Source organism: Cervus canadensis, chromosome 4 (genome assembly GCF_019320065.1).
Source record: "Cervus canadensis isolate Bull #8, Minnesota chromosome 4, ASM1932006v1, whole genome shotgun sequence".
NCBI classification, from domain to species: domain Eukaryota; kingdom Metazoa; phylum Chordata; class Mammalia; order Artiodactyla; family Cervidae; genus Cervus; species Cervus canadensis.
In genome coordinates, this window is record NC_057389.1 from 94257181 (window position 1) to 94274810 (window position 17630).

Below are 17630 nucleotides of genomic sequence, written 5' to 3' on the forward strand. Positions count from 1 at the left end.
TTTTCTCTTCCCCAGATGGTGAATTTCAGCATCTGAAATCGAAAATCGGAAAGAAAGAAAAGAAAAACAAAAAGCCCCCTGATTTCTTATGCACCTACTGCCTGTCAGTGTATAAATGGTATTCTCACAACAGCCCTGTACACAGCAGACTTACTTCAACTAAAAGAGCTCAGTGCAAAAAAGAAACTCAAGGGACTTCCCTGGTGGTCCAGTGGCTAAGACTCTGTGCTCCCAATGCAGGGGGCCAGGGTTCAATCCCTGGTCAGGGAACTTGATCCCACATGCTGCAGCTAAGGCCGGGAACAGCCAAATAAATAAATAAAATAAATAAATATATTTAAAAAAAAAAAAAAAGAAACTCAAAAAACTGAAGCCCAAACAGGAATCTGAGATAAGCGACAAACACATCTCAGTTTACAACAGCCTCCCTGCCTGAGCATCTCATCACTCTGCACCCACATTTCAAGGTGTTTCTCAAACACAGTCCCCAGACACAAAGCAACTGCTTCACCTTGAGAAACAGTAACAGCCCCCTTTGAATGTCAGGGTTAATGTTGACTATATGAGCATTGTTTTTACTTTAGAACTTCACTCTAGATGTTTCAGTATTTTATCCCTATTTTATAGATGAATAACCTGAACCACAGAAAGGCTAAATAACTCACCGAAGATCACACAGCTAACAGACACCAGAAAAGTTTGAAACCGGGACTGTGTGACTCACCAAAACCTGAATTTTGATTCTCCTCCCTCTTCACTTTTCCCAGGTCAGGGCAGGTGAGCTCAGTGAAAGGAAGTGCTGACACTCCAAAATAGAGGCTGAGCTGCTACAGGGGCGACCTACTTCTCCCACTTGTTTCTTTTTAAAGATCCAGCCGCTGTCGGTGGCTTGAAGGGAGGAGGAGGTAGAGATGGCGCCATTGGCTTCCTGTGTCCCCTCCCCCATACTACATCTCCAAGGCTAACATCACACCTGGGCCAGCTCAGCATCATGAAAGTGAGGGAGACCTTTCACCTCATGGGGGAAATAAACCAGACAAGCCTTACTGTGTGTTAGCAGGAAGTAAGGAGGCATGTCACCTGTTCCAAAGTCTATTTGTTCACTCTTCAAGCTCAGATTCAGCTCAGTCTTTGCACCTGCTGTTCCTTAAGCCTGCAACACTCTTCCAAGGACCATCCTCACTGCCTGTCCCACCTCTTTCGGGACTTGCAACAGATGGTGTGACCATTCTTGACCAGTTTACAGTTGCCATCTTTCCCCTCTCATCACAAATCCCCTTTCATACTCCACCCCCCCCACCCCCCATAGAATGTATAATGGTGTTGTGTATTTTGTTTCTTGTTTCCCCCCGGCCCACAACCACAATGTTAGCTCCACTAGGACAGGGAATTTGCTAGGACAGGGAATTTGGACTGTGTTGGTATTTGCAATCCCCCACCCCTCACAGGCTGAATCTCGCAGTGTGAAGCTCTCTGTGTGTGTGTGTGTGCGCGCACGCGTGCTCAGTTGTGTCTGATTCTTTGGGACCCCATGGACTGTAGCCCACCAGGCTCTTCTATCCATGAGATTTCCCAGGCAAGAATACTGGATCAGGTTGCCATGTTCTCCTCCAGGGAATCTTCCCGACCTAGGGATGGAACCCACGTCTCCTGTGTCTGCCACATTGGCAGGCAGGTTCTTCACCACTGGGCCACCTGGGAGGCCCCGTGGACAGGTGCTAACTCAGCCCTCATCCTTCTGCCTCTACAGGTCCCAGGAATGTGGTGACCACCATGGTCTTTGGAATCATGATGCTCCCCTAATAGAAGAGGGACTGGAGCCTGGCCATAGGATGGACACGAGTGCCAGGAGACTCAGCATTCATGCCTGGGAGATGGCCCCACAGCTGGGATGCTTCGATGTGGCTCCATAATAGGTTTGAGGAGTTAGGAGGCACAGTCATCTTAACACTTTGGTTGGCTCCATGGAGAGCAGGCAGCCAGGTGGCCTTCAGCTCCAAACAGGATGAGCAATGGGGCCAGGAAGCCACAGAATTACAAGGAACACTAGTGGGGGACTAAGGGCATCAGGCTTCCTTCAGGACATCTTGTCCCCTAGTATAGCAGTTGTTTTGTTCTGCAAGGTGGGACAAACAAGCCCTTTAGCATTCTTTCTCCTAATCACACAAAAAAACCACAGCTTCCCTGGAAGGGCTACAAGTCACTGGCAGGACAGACCAACCCCAGTGGAACCCAGATCCTGGTCCTCTTTACTTCCTCCACTGTCAACACCCCATTAGCTCCTCTTGCCTGATCACAGCCTGGTCTCCTCCATCTCCCAGGTTCTGCCCAGACCCTTTCAGCCACAGGGATCCTGTTAAGATATAAAACATACCATGCCAATCCTTACCACAGCCCCCCAAAGGTTTCTTCTTATGAATAAAGTCCCAAATTCTCACCCTAGCACACGAGACTCTGCATATAACACACCTAGGCTTCTCACTCAGCCAGTTCCACTCACAGTGGCCTCCTCAAAGTTCCCCGTAAAGGCCAGGCACCCTCCCTGTCTGTATACTGGCTGTTCACTACCCCACAGACAGGCTTCCCCACCTCCCTCAGGATTCTGATCAGATGTCAACTAAAACACACCCCTCCCTGCAGTCTCTCTCCTGTACTTCTTTGCAGTCATCTCCTCAAATGGGTTCCCCTTTTCATCTGTGTCTGTTTCCTTCCACAAAGGCAGGAAGCATGCGTGGTCTGTTTTGTTCACTGCAGTGGCCACAGGGCCCAGAAAAACCCCGGCACCCGGTCGGTGCTCCTTGTCTTCTGATTGAACTGACAGCTCTGGCCCAGCCCAGACAGGCCTGTGCAGAGACACTGAACAAGAGCAGCAGCAGGGGGTGGGGTCTGTGCCTCAGGGGCGAATCCTGAGGAGCGTTCAACCCCAGGAGGGATTGCACCCCCGTTATCCCCGACACCCCCACATCACTGGGGCAGACCCAGCCTTTGGTGGGTGTGCAACCAGCCAAGAGGGAAGTTGGAGAGAACAAAGAAGGCAAGCAAGCACACCAGTCCAGCACTAAGTCATGTTCTTTACTTCCCAGAAGTGATGGCTAGAGGGTGGGAGATGGGGTGAGAAAAGGAAGACAGAAAGAGCTGGGGGAGGGAGGAGAGGGGACAGTAAAACACTGTTCTATGAAGTCTCAGGAGGCAAGTGCTCAAGGTAAAAAAGAGTCCTGGAGAATCATCCGCAGCTGCGGGAAGCATCTCTGTTTCCTTCTGTGTATAAGTCCTTGGGGGGAAAGGCTGCCGCGCTGCCACTGCATTAAATAGTTATGTACATCGCAGAGAGTCCCAGGCCGTGGGCAGGCAGGGAGGGGGGTCATTTCACCAGGGGCCGCGTTTTATCATCATCACCGCACTGGTGGGCTTTGTACTTTTTCACCTCTGCCATGTACTTGGCCCATGCATCACCTTTACTTGTTAATACCTGTTGGGGGGGGGGGTAGGGATACACAGAGAGTTGGGAAGAGGATGCCAGGAACCAGGGTCAGGACTGTCCTGAGACAGCTGACCCCCCCACAGCATATTGGGTCTGAGATAAAGATAAGCAGAGTCAAGTTATCTAGGAGCTGGGTTGAAAGCCCCCCTCCTCCCCCACCCAGTACATCCATCCAAGGGCCAGATACTGAGGAGGGAGGGACGGGGCACCTCGGCCAGGAGCTGAGGCTGGAAGGAAAGGCAACGGAGGCGGTCCCTGCCACAACCAGTCTGCTCACCTCATCCTCCGTCTTCTGCTTCTTGGCTACTATTCCCGTCTTGAGGGCTAGTTTGTTCCCGCCTCTGCGCTTGCCCACCTGGGTGAAGGGACAGAAGACTGCAACGGTTACAGGAGCCGGGGCCCGCCCTTGGCGGCGCTGAGGCCCACTACACCTTCCTAGCCCGGCCCGGTGGCCCGTCCCGACGCCGCGCCCAGCTCCGCCAGCCGGCCGACCTGCGCAGCAATCAGAGAGGAGCACACGCGACTCAGCGCCTGCCCTGGGCCCACGATGCCCAGGCAGTCCTGGGCCCCCGAGCTGTCCTCCCAGGGAGAGAGAAGAATCCCCACGTGAGGGGGATGAGCTCTGTCCTCACTATCCCCTAGTACGGACCACACAGGCAGCAACAGCTCCCTTTATTGAGCACTTACTGTATACTAAGCCCTGTGCCAAGTGGCTTTGGACATATCATCTCCTTCCACTTTCACAGTCACCTTAAGATGAAGGTGACAACCGTCCCCATTGGACAGATGAGGAAACACCTTTGAAAAGGAGACGCCTGTCCCCTAGATCATGCTGACAGCAGACAGTGGAGCTGAATTCAGGGTCAGGTGTGTTGAGACCAGGGAGCAGCATTCTTAGCCACCGCCTGACGCTGTTCCCTGACACCTAACCTGGCCTGGCCTCTTTGAGGGCGCTCCTGCAAATGGCCCCTCGATGACCAAATGGAAAAGGCAATGACAACTACTGCTACTCTCGTTCACAGGGGGGCACTCAGCTGCCACCCAGTTCTCACACCAGCCCAGGCCCTGTCACTTCCCATTCTTCAAATGTAAGACTTAGCCTGTACTTTCCTCCCGATCCTTTCTTTTCTCCCACAAACTGAAGGCTTCTTGTGCACCAAGGGCTGTGACAGGCTTTACCCAACATCCTGTCCCTAGCCCTCAACCAGGTGTTAAGTGACCTGAGCTGCTGAGACTATTCTCACACTCATTTTTGACAGATGAAGAAACTTGGCGCGCCCCCACCCAAGTCCATTACTCTTAAGTCAGCACTTTTTTTCTCCACACCACAGGAACTTGCTCTCAACACCAGAGACAAAGCCAGCTCAGGGTTGACAATCAATATAGGTGCCCTTTTTTTAGCCTAGAGTTTCTCAATCTTAGGCACTAATGACATTTTGAACTGGATCATGTTTGTTGGGGAGGAGGAGGAGAGTTGTTCTGTGCATTTTAGGATGTTGAGCAGCAGCCCTGCCCTCTGCTCATGAATATCAGTAGCACTGCCTCCTCCCATTCTGACGACCACAGATGTCCCCAGACTTTGTCAAATGTGGAGATGGGGTAGGGGGGAATCGTCCCCAGTTGAGAACCACTGGTTTAGCCTTTCCTATAAGGCTTTCCCAGTGGTAATCACATAAGAAGATGCCCATTTTTGCAAGCAGGGAAAATGAGGTTAGGCCATCTCAGATGCTTCAGGAGGGCAGTGATGCCTGTCATGTTCAGCACAGCATATCCATCACCTAGCACAGTGCCCAGCACAAGGTAAGGTGCTCAATAAATGGACACCGGACGAATGAGAATCATGGAACTCAAGCAAATCTCCTAGGGTCACACAGTAAGCAGTCTGAGTCTTTCATTCACACAGCTCAGACTCCAGATTTGAATATGACCCCCATTGCCATAGTGGGAGATGGTCCCCAAATCCAAAGTTCGGGTGGGTACCACTCAAACAGGAATTCTAGTACCCTGGTTTTCCGATCCTGGGAACGCTGTTTCCAACGGAATTTCCCCCAGATCCCAGTTCCTGCGGGCAGACTCCTGAGGTCCCGATCTCCGCCCCCAGACCTCTCTTGTCGGGAATCCAGGTTCTGAATCCTCAGCGGGTGACCCGGACGGCCCCCTGATCGGGGTCGGAGGGTGGACCTGGATCCCGATCCCCTTTCTCGGTCCCAATTCCCCAGGCCAAGGAAGACCCTGGCGCCCGCCCCCACCCCCGCGGCTCCTTACGAAGCTGAGCGTGGGGCCCGGACCGCCCTTCCTCTTCGGATCCCCGGGACCCGCGGCGGCAGCGGTGGCTGGCTGATCGGGTCGCTGCGGGCCCGGGGGCGGCTCCTCCTGCCGCTGCCGCTGCTCCTCCTCCATCTTCCGCTTGAACAGCTCCAGGAAGCTGCCGTCGTTGGCGAACAAGTTCACGCCGCCCGACACCGGGCTCGAACCCGCGCCCGACACTTCATCATCCCCGCTCTCGGGCGAAGTCCCGGGCCCCGACTCAGCCCATCGGCTTCCGCCGCCGCCGCCGCCACCCGCGGGGCCCGGCGCCTCCCGACCCGGAGGCTCCGCCCGTCTCCCTCGGGCAGCCATTTTGTCACCAGGTGCCGCGCAAAGGACTCCGGGAAGGCCGCTCCCGGCCCCGCGCTTGGCGCCCGACAAGCCTGGTCCCGGGCAATGCATGCCGGGAAGACCCGTCTGGTGCTTAGGCGTCCGCAGTGGGGGCGGGGCATGAGGGGCGGGGCGAATGAGGAATAAGGCCTGACGCGGTGCGCCCTCAAGCAGCTGTCCCGGCCCGCTCCGGCCCGCCCCGCCGGGTACCGCGGAACACTATAACCCTGCTAGGCTCCTGCTGGCGTTACGCAGAGATGGTCTCTTCCGAAATGAGACTATTGTTTGGTTCTGGGTGTGTAGCTGGCTCTCGGGAGTGAGGTTCCCGCTTTGGATTCGGTGGTGTACTAGCTTTTCGGGGCTAGAATCTCCTTCTGACACCAGGGATAATCTCAGTGAGGGGAGAGACGTTGCCTGGCTGTGTGCTCAGCTGATACCTCGGAACCTGGGTCCCTAACTAAAACTAGCTAGAGGGCATATCTAGCCTGGTCCCCGAGAACAGAAATAGGGGTGTCTCTGGATTAGGTACCTCTCTCAGGATGGAGCTTTCATTTGGAAATAGAGACACAGCTCACTCCAAGGAGCTGAGAGGTTCATATCTGCAAATCAGGGTATTTTTTTTATGTGCTAGAGTACTGAAATGAAGCCGCGGATATTTCTAGGTTGGAGTCTGCATCTAAGGTATAGTGTCCGCAAAAGGGCCTGGCACCAAGCATGTATTCCTGCCCAGGGAAGAGTTTCAAACAATTGGCTGAACTGAAGTTTCCCCTCGAACCTGGGGTAAAGTGGAAGCAGGTTTTGGGGAATCAGGTGCCTTCTACAACAAGGATGCAAGCCCGCATAGGAGCTCAGGGCTCACTGGACAAGGATCTGCGGACCTCGCCCACAACTGGAGTAATTCTCTCTCTAACCCACTCGCAGCGCCGAGACTGTCTCCAGCCAACTAATCGGTTCGTCTGTGATTGGTTTGCGTCAGGAGCCCGATGGCTCCCAGCCAATTGAATAACAGAAGAGACGGACCTGAGGGGTGTTGGGACCCAGTTCGGAGAATAGGGGCAGGAAATGATCGACAAGAAGTTGAGCCTATGGAGTCAGGTCAGGGTGGACCTCGGAACTAACTTCTTGAAAAGGACGTGGAATGGGTGTTTGGTCGGTTGCTAAGGAGAGGTTGGCGCTACCGGGACGTGAGAGTGATTGGTGAAAGTAAGAAAAGATGTAGCCAATGAAAGGAGAGCTGCTAGACTTAGAGGCCAATCAGTAAAGGGGAGTATCCTGAGATGTACCAATGTATTAACTAGACAGGGGGAGTCTTTGAAGAAAATGTAGACAAGAGGCTGACATGATGAAGTTTGGAAGGGAAGACATTGGACATATAGCTTCTATCACCTCCTAGAAGTTAAGCTATGAGAAAATCAATTCAAGCTTCTAGCCTTGATGGGGATATGATAGGAAATTTCCCCTGCAGGTGCTTTGCATGGTGCGCTCCGCCTCATCACGTGAGCCGGTTCCAAGATGGCGGCAGGGGTGGCCGGGTGGGGGGTTGAGGCAGAGGAGTTCGAGGATGCCCCTGATGTGGAGCCGCTGGAGCCCACACTTAGCAACATCATCGAGCAGCGCAGTCTTAAGTGGATCTTCGTTGGGGGCAAAGGTGGCGTTGGCAAGACAACCTGCAGGTAAAGAGGCTGCGGTGGGGGCCGGGAAAACGGGTGGGATGTACCACAGGGTGAAGGGGAGGCGAAAGACCGGGTCTTCCAGCAGCAGCCGGGCAAGAGGGCTGGGGCGGGGTCTTCTAGATTATACTCTCCAGAAGTTATCTGGAGCAAATGGAAGATAGCTCCTGAAAGCCGGCCGGGCACCCTCTGAGTTGGGTCATCCCTGTTTGGGCTCAAAGGCTGAACCACGTTGAATCCAGCGCACGGGGTCCGGGAGAGCACTTAGATGTCCCCATCAGGTAGACTGTACCAGAGTGCCCAGAGTAGGGGAGGGGCACCTGAGCGAACTATCCTAATCTGGTGAACCTTGTCATTCTCTGCCCACGTGGGGGTGGAAGGCGGGAGGGAGGGCACATGATCAGGCTTCCAGTCAGCTGGGAGAAGGGGGAGGGATCCCCCGGGCAGATTACCCCGGACAAATGGACCGAACCACCGAGTTTAGCAAGAAGTGCAAAGGACCCCTTAGCTTAGCATTGAGGGAAGGGACACAGGGTCAGGCTATGCTGGCTGGACAGCCAGATAATGATGCCACTTTGTGCCAGCGAAGAAGCAGGCATCACACCAGACTGACACATTCAGCCGAATCTTACCACTCTAGCCAGCTGGAAGGTTCAGCGGGTGAGGTCTGAGAGGGTCCCACTGCAGAGATTGAGGCCTGATCCCACAGTGCTCCATACTCTTCTCTCAAGGCCCTTGCTGACCCAGGTCCCCTGCTCCTACGACCCTTCATCTCCCCTTGCAGACCTAGGGAGCAGAGCCTGACTCTTCACCGTCCACCTTTTGACCTTTCCTTTGCCCAGCTGTAGCCTAGCAGTCCAGCTGTCCAAGGGGCGGGAGAGTGTTCTGATCATCTCCACTGACCCAGCCCACAACATCTCCGATGCATTTGACCAGAAGTTTTCCAAGGTGCCTACCAAGGTCAAAGGCTATGACAACCTCTTTGCCATGGTGAGTGCAACAGAGCTCAGGCCCACGCCACGCCCCCCCACCCCAACTCTCTCAAAGGCACCTCAGGCCTTTCCTGTGAACACCCACCATTAGCTACCATGTCCTGCCCATTCTCTAGGCTCTTGTCTCTCCACTTTCCCCTCTTCTTCAGCATACCCACAGGGGACTGGGTGAGAAACGTTTGTGGATCAGAAAGGCAACCAGAGCAACGAGATTAGTGAGCAAGGGGAGGGGAGGGAGACATCAATAAGAGTCAGGTGGTATAGGACCTAGCAGGCCACTGGGAGCATCTAAGCTTTGTTTCTAAGTTTATATATTTTTTATATTATATTTATTATGCATTTGGTTGCTCTGGATCTTAGTGCCAGGTCTTAGTTGCAGCACACAGAATCTTTAGTTGTAGCATGTGGGATCTAGTTTCCCAACCATGGATTGAATCCAGGTCCCCTGCATTGGGTGGGTGGAGTCTTAGGCACTGGACCCCTAGGGAAGTCCCTGATTCCAAGTTTAATGGGAAGCTGTTTGTTTTAAGCAGAGTAATGTCACAGCCAAATTGTTTTTCGAAAAGTTCCCTGTAGCTTTCATGAAGAGATTGGATTATAAAGTCAAGAAGGAAAGCAAAGAGAACTGGGACAGTGACCAGGCTAGAAATGGTGGCAGCCAAAACTTGGTGGGGAGGGAGGTGAGAAGTGGTAAAATTTGGGATTCATTTTCATTTGTTTGTTTGGCTCCAGTGGGTCTTCACTGTTGTACACAGGGGCTTCTGTTGCAGTATGTGGGCTTAGTTGCCCCGTGGCACTGGGATCTTAGTTCCCTGACGGGATTGCGTCTGCATCCCCTGCATTGGAAGGTGGATTCTTAACCACTGGACCACCAGGGAAATCCCGGGGATGTATTTTGGAATTAAAACAATTTGAGTGCTCGGTTATAATGCATGAGGAAAAGAAATGAATTCAGTTCATCTCTGAGTTGACTCCCTGGGCAACTGAGATGGAGAAGACTAGGAGAGGAGCAGGTGTAGAAGGCAAAAATGGGGAATTTTATTTGGCTTAGTGAGACCAAGGTGCCCACTGGTCATCCAAATGGAGACATCAGGACAGTGGCTTAGTTATATGAGTCTAGAGGAAGAGATTGGCATTGATTTGAGAGTCATTGTCCCAAGGGTGATATTTATTTAAAGCTGTGTGAATGGAAGAAAGAATGAGAGAATAGAGAGGCCCAGAAACAACTCTGGGGGCCTATCAGCATTTAGGGTCCCACAGAGAAAGAGGAAGCATCAGTTAAAGAGGACAAGGAGGAGCCCCAGGTGAGGTGGGAGGGAAGCAAGATAGTACGGGCTCCTGAACTTGAGGAGGACAAAGAGACTTGGGCAGAAAGATTGTTGGCTCTGGCAGGCACATCTGTTTTAAGCAGATCGCCCTGGGAATGGATGCAAAAGCCTGCCTGGAGTGGGTGAACCAAAGTGGAGACAGTGGTCACCACGACGGGAGCAGAGAAATGAGCGTGGCCATCCCTGGAGGGGAATGGGAATGAGAGTTAAGGAAGGCTTTTCTGAGAAAGGAGATGCTAAGAGCACGTGTGTTTGCTGTTGCAAATGCTTCAGAGAATTCTCTGGCAGTCCAGTGGTTAGAACTCTGGGCTCTCTCTTTACTGAGGACCAGGTTCAACCCCTGGTTCGGGAACTAAGGTCCCAGAAGCTGCTTGGTGTGGCTAAAAAAAACAATGCTTCAACTGGGAGGGACAAATGATGCTACAGGAGGGAATAAGGATGCCAGCCAAGGAGGGGCCTCAGGTGGGTGTCTGCTTGCTCCAGTGCACAGACCCAGGACTTGGGCTCTGCCAGGACCAGGGGCTTGGAAGGAAGGACTGGGGCATTTTCTAGGGTGAAATGAGGGTGTTGGCGGCCAGTGGCTTCAATTTCTCACTGAGGCACAAGCCCCAGCAGAGACTGAGGGCCACTTGGGAAAGAAGGTGTTTGAGGAGGGAGAAGATGTGGCATTAATACTCCCACCGGTGGATTGTCTGGCTCGTCAAATGCCCATTGGAGATTTGCCATCAGCAGTGGGGAGCAAGGTGAAGCTGTTTGTCAGGCGTGTTCCTCGGATGTTGACCTCAGTACAGCCATGCCAGCGAGCTGCAAATAATGAGAATGGGGCTTTTGCCAACTGCAGAGGGAAAAGGGAGTGTGTTTATGCAGAGGCATCCTCTGGAGACTGGGCTGGATAAGAGTGCCGGCCAAGAGGGACACTGACAGTGAAGAGGGGGGCAGAAGGGTAGGGATGAGGTGGCCCAGAGAGATCTAGAATAACAGGAGTTGAGAGAGCTGGGGTCAGAGAGTGGGCCAGTAGCTAGGAATAACCCATCAAGGGTGTGACTGTGGGGGGTGACGTGTGGACAGGCTTCCCACAGGGAAGTGACCTCTGAGGCCAGGGAGTGGAGGGATTCACCACAGAAACCATGAAATCAAAAGGAAGAGGTAGGGGCTTCCCTGGTGGCTCAGTGGTAAAGAATCCACGTGCAATGCTGAAGACATAGGTTCGATCCCTGATGCAGGAAGATCCCACGTGCTGAAGAGCAACTAAGCCCATGTGCCACAACTATTGAACCTGTGCTCTAGAGCCTGGGCGCTGCAACTACTGAAGCCTGAGAGCTCCAGAGCTTGTGCTCCACAAAAAGAGAAGCCACCGCAATGAGCAGCCTGCACACCGCAATTAGAGAAAAGCCCTTGCAGCAAAGAAAAACTCAGCATTGCCAAAAATAATTAAAATTATTATTTAAAAAAAAGGAGAAGAAGAAGAAGAGGTAACACAGGCAGAAGATAGAGAGGCATTGAGTGCAGGACAGGCTAGGGACCCCAGGCTTGGTCATCCTTTCATGAATGCTACATCCAAATTGAGGACCTACTCTGTGCCATACACTTCCCAGGTGTTAAGGACACCACAGTGAACAAGACAGTCAAAACCTCTGCCCTCACGGGGCCAGCACTGTGGTGGGGAGACAGGTGATAAACACGATAAGTAAACACCATGTGCATATGTGCTTAGTCGCTAAGTTGTGTCCGACTCCTTTGTGACCCCATGGACTGTAGCACGCCAGGCTCCTCTCTCCATGGGATTTCCCAGGCAATACTGGAGTGGGTTACCATTTCCTTCTCCAGGGGATCTTCAAGAGGCCAGATGTTAAGGAGAAAGGAAAAGAGGGCAGCGGGGGCTAGGGCTGCACTGTTAGCTTGGGCATTCAAGGAAGACTTATGTTACAGGACTGATCTGGAAGAGGTCATGGGCTGGGTGGGGGAAAAAACTACTGAAAAGTCCCTGCAGGGACTTCCCCAGCGGTCCAGTGGTTAAGACTCCATGCTTCCACTGCAGGGGGCACGGGTTCGATCCCTATTCAGGGAACTCAGATACCACACATTGCATGATGTGGCCTGATAAAAAGAAAAGACCTTGCAGTAGGCTCTGGCTTCCATCTGGGCACTGAGCACAGTTGACGATCTTCCATCTGCTTGTTTGACAATCTGTGGTTGCTGGGTACCCGAAGCACCTAAGGGAGGGGCCGTGGCACCTCAGGGGTCTCTTCAGCTGTGACCCGATGATGGGCTGTGCTCAGGCGCCCCACAGGCTCCCTCAGGCTCTGTGCCTCGGTGCCAAGGCCCCAGACACAGCCGCCTGAATCTTGACCCCCTCGGCCCGAAGGAGATTGACCCCAGCCTGGGCGTGGCGGAGCTGCCGGATGAGTTCTTTGAAGAGGATAACATGCTGAGCATGGGCAAAAAGATGATGCAAGAAGCTATGAGCGCATTCCCAGGCATCGACGAGGCCATGAGCTACGCAGAGGTGATGAGGTCAGGCAGGGCCAGGGGTACTGGGTGCTGCCTGGGGCTGGGGGCGGAAGAAGCGTCGGAGCGGGCCTGACCCTCTTCTCCCTGCAGGCTGGTGAAGGGCATGAACTTCTCCGTGGTGGTGTTCGACACGGCGCCCACAGGCCACACGCTGAGGCTGCTCAACTTCCCCACCATCGTCGAGCGGGGGCTTGGCCGCCTCATGCAGATCAAGAACCAGATCAGCCCCTTCATCTCACAGGCAGGCAGGGCCCCCGGGCAGCCAGGAATCCCCCGAGTCAGAGCAGGGCTCCCAGTCGCACCGTAACAAAGGCCTTTACCACCTGCCTTCTCAGTCAGCGCTTCCCAATGGGTGGATTGGGGCTTCACTGTGGAGGAACTGTCCACCCTCCTCCACAGCACTCGGTGTCCCTGCCTCCACCTCTTGAGTGCCCCAGACAGAGCTTGAAACCACATACAGTAAGTCCACGACATATGAATGAGTTCCGTTCCGAGATCAAGTCTGTAAGTCCAGTTTGTCCATAAGTTCAACAGAGTTAACCTAGGTACCCAAATAACACAATTGTCTATGTAGTTCTATACTGTACTGTTGTTGTTTAGTTGCTCAGTTGCTTCTGACTTTTTTGTGACCCCATGAACTGTAGCCCACCAGGCTCCTCTGTCCGTGGGATTTCCCAGGCAAGAATTCGGGAGTTGGTTGTCATTTCCTTCACCAGGGGATCTTCCCAACCCAGGGATCAAACCTGAGTCTCCTGTATTGGCAGGCGGGTTCTTTACAGCTGAGCCCCCAGGGAAGCCCATACCATACTATAATGGGTTTATAATACTTCTTACACAAATAATACATAAAAAACACAAAAAATTAAACATTTTTAAGCTTACAGGCCAGTACCTTAAAAAGTACAGTAGTGCAGTACAACAGTTGGCATACAGAACAGACAAGAGGAGTTACTGACTGGAGGAGAGAGAGGAGGTGGGAGGTAGTGGAGCGGAAGGATCGTCAGCAATAGGAGACAGAGAGCAAGCTGCAGTTCCAGTCACGCCTGACATTAATGCACAGGTTCCGATTTCTGGCTGAAACCAGATGTATGTTTGTATCTTTGAAAGTTCACAACTCAAAGGTTCCTATGTAGGGGACTTACTGTATCCAGAGCCAGGTGGCCCAGGTTCAAATGCACCGCACTCTGGTGTGATACTGCTCTGTAACCTCAAGTCACTTCCCCTCTCTGGGCCGTGTCTGTCAAATGGAGAGCATGCGAGTCCCCCCGGCACGGGTTATTATTAGCATGACATGACAACCCTAATGACCGCATGCTTCTGCACACCACTCCCACCTCCCTGGTTATGGTGGTCCCCTGGTGGGGACTTGAATCTCAGGTAGTAACTTTTTTGTCCTATTGGTGGTTGCTCTGAGTCTCCGTTTCTGCAAGGGCTTTTCTCTAGTTACAGCAAGCGGAGATGACTCGCTAGTTGCAGTGCCTGGGCTTCTCACTGCAGTGGCTTCTCTTGTTTCAGAGCACAGTCTCCAGGTGCAGGGGCTTCAGTAGTTGCGGCACATGGGCTTAGTTGCTCCTCAGCCTGTGGGATCTTCCGGGATCAGGGATCGAACCCGTGTCTCCCACTTTGGCAGGTGGATTCTTAACCACTGAGCCATCAGGGAAGCCCCCTCAGGTAGTAAAATTTGTGGAGCATTTCCTGTGTGCCAGGCACCCTTCTGAGTGTGTGACAGTGTGTTGTGTAGGACAGCAGCTCTACACATGGGGAAACTGAGGCACTAACCTAGCCATGGTCCCACAAAAATGGCAGAGCTGGAGTTGGACCCCTGTGATCTGCTCAAGGGCCTGCATCTTAAACCACTAGGAGGTGTTGGGATTCGTTTCCTCCCATCTCCCCCCCACCCGCCCTGCCCTCCGCAAGACCCACGGAGTGTAATGGGCCCCAGGTAAACCGTGAGCCCTCTCCCATCCCCATAGATGTGCAACATGCTGGGCCTCGGCGACATGAACGCAGACCAGCTGGCCTCCAAGCTGGAGGAGACGCTGCCTGTCATCCGCTCCGTCAGCGAGCAGTTCAAGGACCCTGTGAGTTCAGGTCCAGTGGGCGGTGAGAGGCTTCGGGAACCACAGGGACAGGGCTGAGACCTGCCCCTCCCTGTCTTCTCTTGCCTCCCGCAGGAGCAAACAACCTTCATCTGTGTGTGCATCGCGGAGTTCCTGTCCCTGTATGAAACCGAACGGCTGATCCAGGAGCTGGCCAAGTGCAAGATTGACACGCACAACATCATCGTCAACCAGCTCGTCTTCCCTGATCCTGAGAAGCCCTGCAAGATGTGTGAGGCCCGCCACAAGATCCAAGCCAAGTACCTGGACCAGGTGTGCACGCCCACCCTCCCGCCCAGTCCTCACACTTTGAGCCCAGAAGCTGCCGTCTGGCCCAGCCCAGCCAGCCCAGCTGACCTTTTACTGTGTCCTCTGATCTTTTGCTCCATCCCACTCTCTTATTCATCTGCCTAGTCCCCTGCCCTTCACCTCCTGCTTCAGACCTGATTCTGGCCTTTGTAGACTAGCTGGCCTGGGTATCTCTGGTCCTGGGGAGTGGGAGGTCCAGGCACGTGGTCTCTGACCTCACTGGCACCACTCCCACCCATGACCCTGTGAAGTCCTTGCTCATATTCTCTCCCTGGCCCTGAGACCCCCCCCAGCCTGACTGTTTACACTGACCACATCCTGTCCCTGCCCGGGGGCCCCCTGACTGCTGCCTTCTGCCCCCGCCACAGATGGAGGACCTATACGAAGACTTCCACATTGTGAAGCTGCCGCTGCTGCCCCATGAGGTTCGGGGAGCGGACAAGGTCAACACCTTCTCCGCTCTCCTCCTGGAGCCCTACAAGCCCCCCAGCGCGCAGTAGCACCTCCACCAGCCGCAGCTGCCATTTCACACCCACCCGCCACCCTCCGGGGCAGAGTTTGCACAAAGTTCTCCCCCCAATACAGGGGAACCACTTGGGGGATGGGAGGCGGGGAGGGGGTCTTTTCCCCCTGGTGGGGCTGGGGGAGCTATAGCTGCCCCCCACCTCTCCCCACCTCTCCTCCCTCAATAAAATGATCTTAAACTTCTGTGGATATTGATATGATGTGGGAGTTGGGGCTTAGTACCTTCATGTACGGTTGCACAGGTTGTACACTGCACAAAGATGTCACATCCAGAGAGGCATTGTCACAACAGAGATCTAATAGAGATGCATGTTTATTGTGCCAATTTTGGAAAGAGGGTTCTTTGGTAAAGGGGTGCTGTTTTCTTGGTCTTTGTGGGTCAGGGTGTCCTTCGGGACTGTAAAGCCTGGAGTAGAAGAGGGAGCATCTGCCCACATCCTTCAGGGCTCAGAGCGTGGGAACCAAGAGGCCCCTTGGCCAGCCCCAGGCTGGCGGGGAGCGGATTAGGCCGGCAGCGGGCCCAGCACTGCCTGCTGTTTGGTTTGGGAATTAGTGGGCGCCCTGGGCAGAGGCTGGGCTTGCCAGACTGGGGATTAACAGTCTCCACCCACCTACCCCCCCCCAACCAATTTCCTGTTCTATGGAATGGCATGGCATCAGCCTGTCCCAGCACAGGACTGCAACAGGGGGGCAGTTTAGGGGACAAGATGACAAAAAACTCAGAGGCTCGAGGGGCCCTGAAGTCCCATCCTGCCCCCGGAGCAGTCTTAGTGGCCTGTAGCATGTTTCCTGCAGTTTGAGCACCAGTCCCCTCTTCCTAAAATGGAGACAGAAGTGTGGCCATTCATAGGGCCCTGGCACAAATTCACCTGACCTTGGAAGGGTCAGCACACCAGCCTGAAAGACACCGGGCAGCCCGCCTTCTCCCCTTCACACTTCCCTCTGCCACTCCCTGGACAGTCCCTGTCACACCCTACTTGAGAGACCCAGGACTGGCATGATCTTGGGCATTTGCAAGTTCCAAGCTGGAGCTAATTGTGGGTGGGGGGAGAAGGAGGGGGGCGTTGAGGACACACATGAGTCAGGAAGTAGTGTTTAGACAGCGCACATCCAGGACCTAGGTGTGCCAGGGTGTGCATATGTAAGGGGACCCAGCCACGAGCCTAGACGTGTCCCCTCCAACTCCGTCGGGTTGCACACAAGCCAGTATAGGCAGGTCCATGTCAGGGAAGTGTTTGTAACCTAACCAAACTGCTCGGGATTCAAATCCCAGGTGTGTCATGAAAGGGCTATGTGTCATCTGGGCCTCAGTTTAGCGGGAATAATAGCGGGAATAACAAAGGCACCAAGTTCACATTTCCTGCTTGTAAAGACACAATGAGATGAAATAGGTAATGCCTTTACAACAGCCCCAGGCATGTACCTGCCAAGGAGTGTTTGTTAACATTCGCTGTTAGACTTAGTAAGCGTGTGAACTAGCCTGGGCAACCTGCCTCTGCCCCAGCAGGGGTCCATTAGTCAAAAGTTTGTGGGGATACTGGGAGCTGGAGGATGGGAGATGAGCATGGGGGTGGGGGAGTGGGGGGAGGGCTGGCTGTGTGAGAATACATCCAAGGAAATAGGGGCCTCAGGTCGGGTATGAAGTGAAGTGAAAGTCGCTCAGTCGTGTCCGACTCTGCGATCCCACGGGCTACACAGCCCATGGAATTCTCTAGGCCAGAATCCTGGAGTGGGTAGCCTTTCCCTTCTTCAGGGGATCCTCCCAACCCAGAGATGGAACCCAGGTCTCCTGCATTACAGGTGGATTCTTTACCAGTTGAGCTACAAGGGAAGCCAGGTTGAGTATGGAGCCCATCAACCTGAAGCCTGTCCCCTCCCCAGTTGCCTTAGCTAGCAGCATCACCCCTCACCCTCTTTTATGAGCTGTCCAGCAGCTGGACAGCGGAGGCATGGGTCCGAGGACAGACAGTCCGGGCTGGTTCCTAATTACCCCGGGTGGGGCAGACACCTGCTGGGTTAGGAACACAGCGTCCTGGCTGGCCGGACCTCAGGGTGGGGTCGAGTGGAGCCATATGCAC

At 53.8% G+C, this 17630-nt stretch overlaps 2 protein-coding genes across 3 annotated transcripts; one reads left to right on the plus strand and one right to left on the minus strand.

The window, feature by feature from the left end:
* Positions 1 to 3051: 3051 nt before the first annotated feature.
* Positions 3052 to 6202, minus strand: TRIR (telomerase RNA component interacting RNase). Of its 2 annotated transcripts, XM_043466814.1 has the most exons (3): positions 5747 to 6202; positions 3759 to 3836; positions 3052 to 3469 (listed from the first exon to the last, which is right to left on the minus strand). In XM_043466814.1, the coding sequence occupies exons 1-3, from the start codon at positions 6188 to 6190 to the stop codon at positions 3362 to 3364; spliced, it is 630 nt and encodes a 209-aa protein (XP_043322749.1). In that variant the 5' UTR covers positions 6191 to 6202; the 3' UTR covers positions 3052 to 3361. The 2 variants fall into 2 exon arrangements, with proteins under 2 accessions (XP_043322749.1, XP_043322750.1); XM_043466815.1 differs by lacking the exon at positions 3052 to 3469 and having other exon boundaries at positions 3760 to 3836; positions 5770 to 6183.
* Positions 6203 to 7605: 1403 nt separating this feature from the next.
* GET3 (guided entry of tail-anchored proteins factor 3, ATPase) lies at positions 7606 to 15735 on the plus strand. The gene is made up of 7 exons (XM_043466813.1): positions 7606 to 7791; positions 8631 to 8778; positions 12474 to 12622; positions 12710 to 12860; positions 14593 to 14700; positions 14794 to 14991; positions 15396 to 15735. The coding sequence occupies exons 1-7, from the start codon at positions 7631 to 7633 to the stop codon at positions 15525 to 15527; spliced, it is 1047 nt and encodes a 348-aa protein (XP_043322748.1). The 5' UTR covers positions 7606 to 7630; the 3' UTR covers positions 15528 to 15735.
* The last annotated feature ends 1895 nt before the right edge of the window (positions 15736 to 17630 follow it).

Coding starts and splice junctions, on each gene's coding strand:
- GET3 (XM_043466813.1), top strand. CDS start 7,631: ATGGCGGCAGGGGTGGCCGGGTGGGGGGTTGAGGCAGAGGAGTTCGAG. Junction 14,701..14,793: donor GCGAGCAGTTCAAGGACCCT/GTGAGTTCAGGT, acceptor TGCCTCCCGCAG/GAGCAAACAACCTTCATCTG. Junction 14,992..15,395: donor AAGCCAAGTACCTGGACCAG/GTGTGCACGCCC, acceptor CCCCCGCCACAG/ATGGAGGACCTATACGAAGA.
- TRIR (XM_043466814.1), bottom strand. CDS start 6,190: ATGCATTGCCCGGGACCAGGCTTGTCGGGCGCCAAGCGCGGGGCCGGG. Junction 3,837..5,746: donor CGGGCCCCACGCTCAGCTTC/GTAAGGAGCCGC, acceptor CCCTTCACCCAG/GTGGGCAAGCGCAGAGGCGG. Junction 3,470..3,758: donor AGCAGAAGACGGAGGATGAG/GTGAGCAGACTG, acceptor CCCCCCCAACAG/GTATTAACAAGTAAAGGTGA.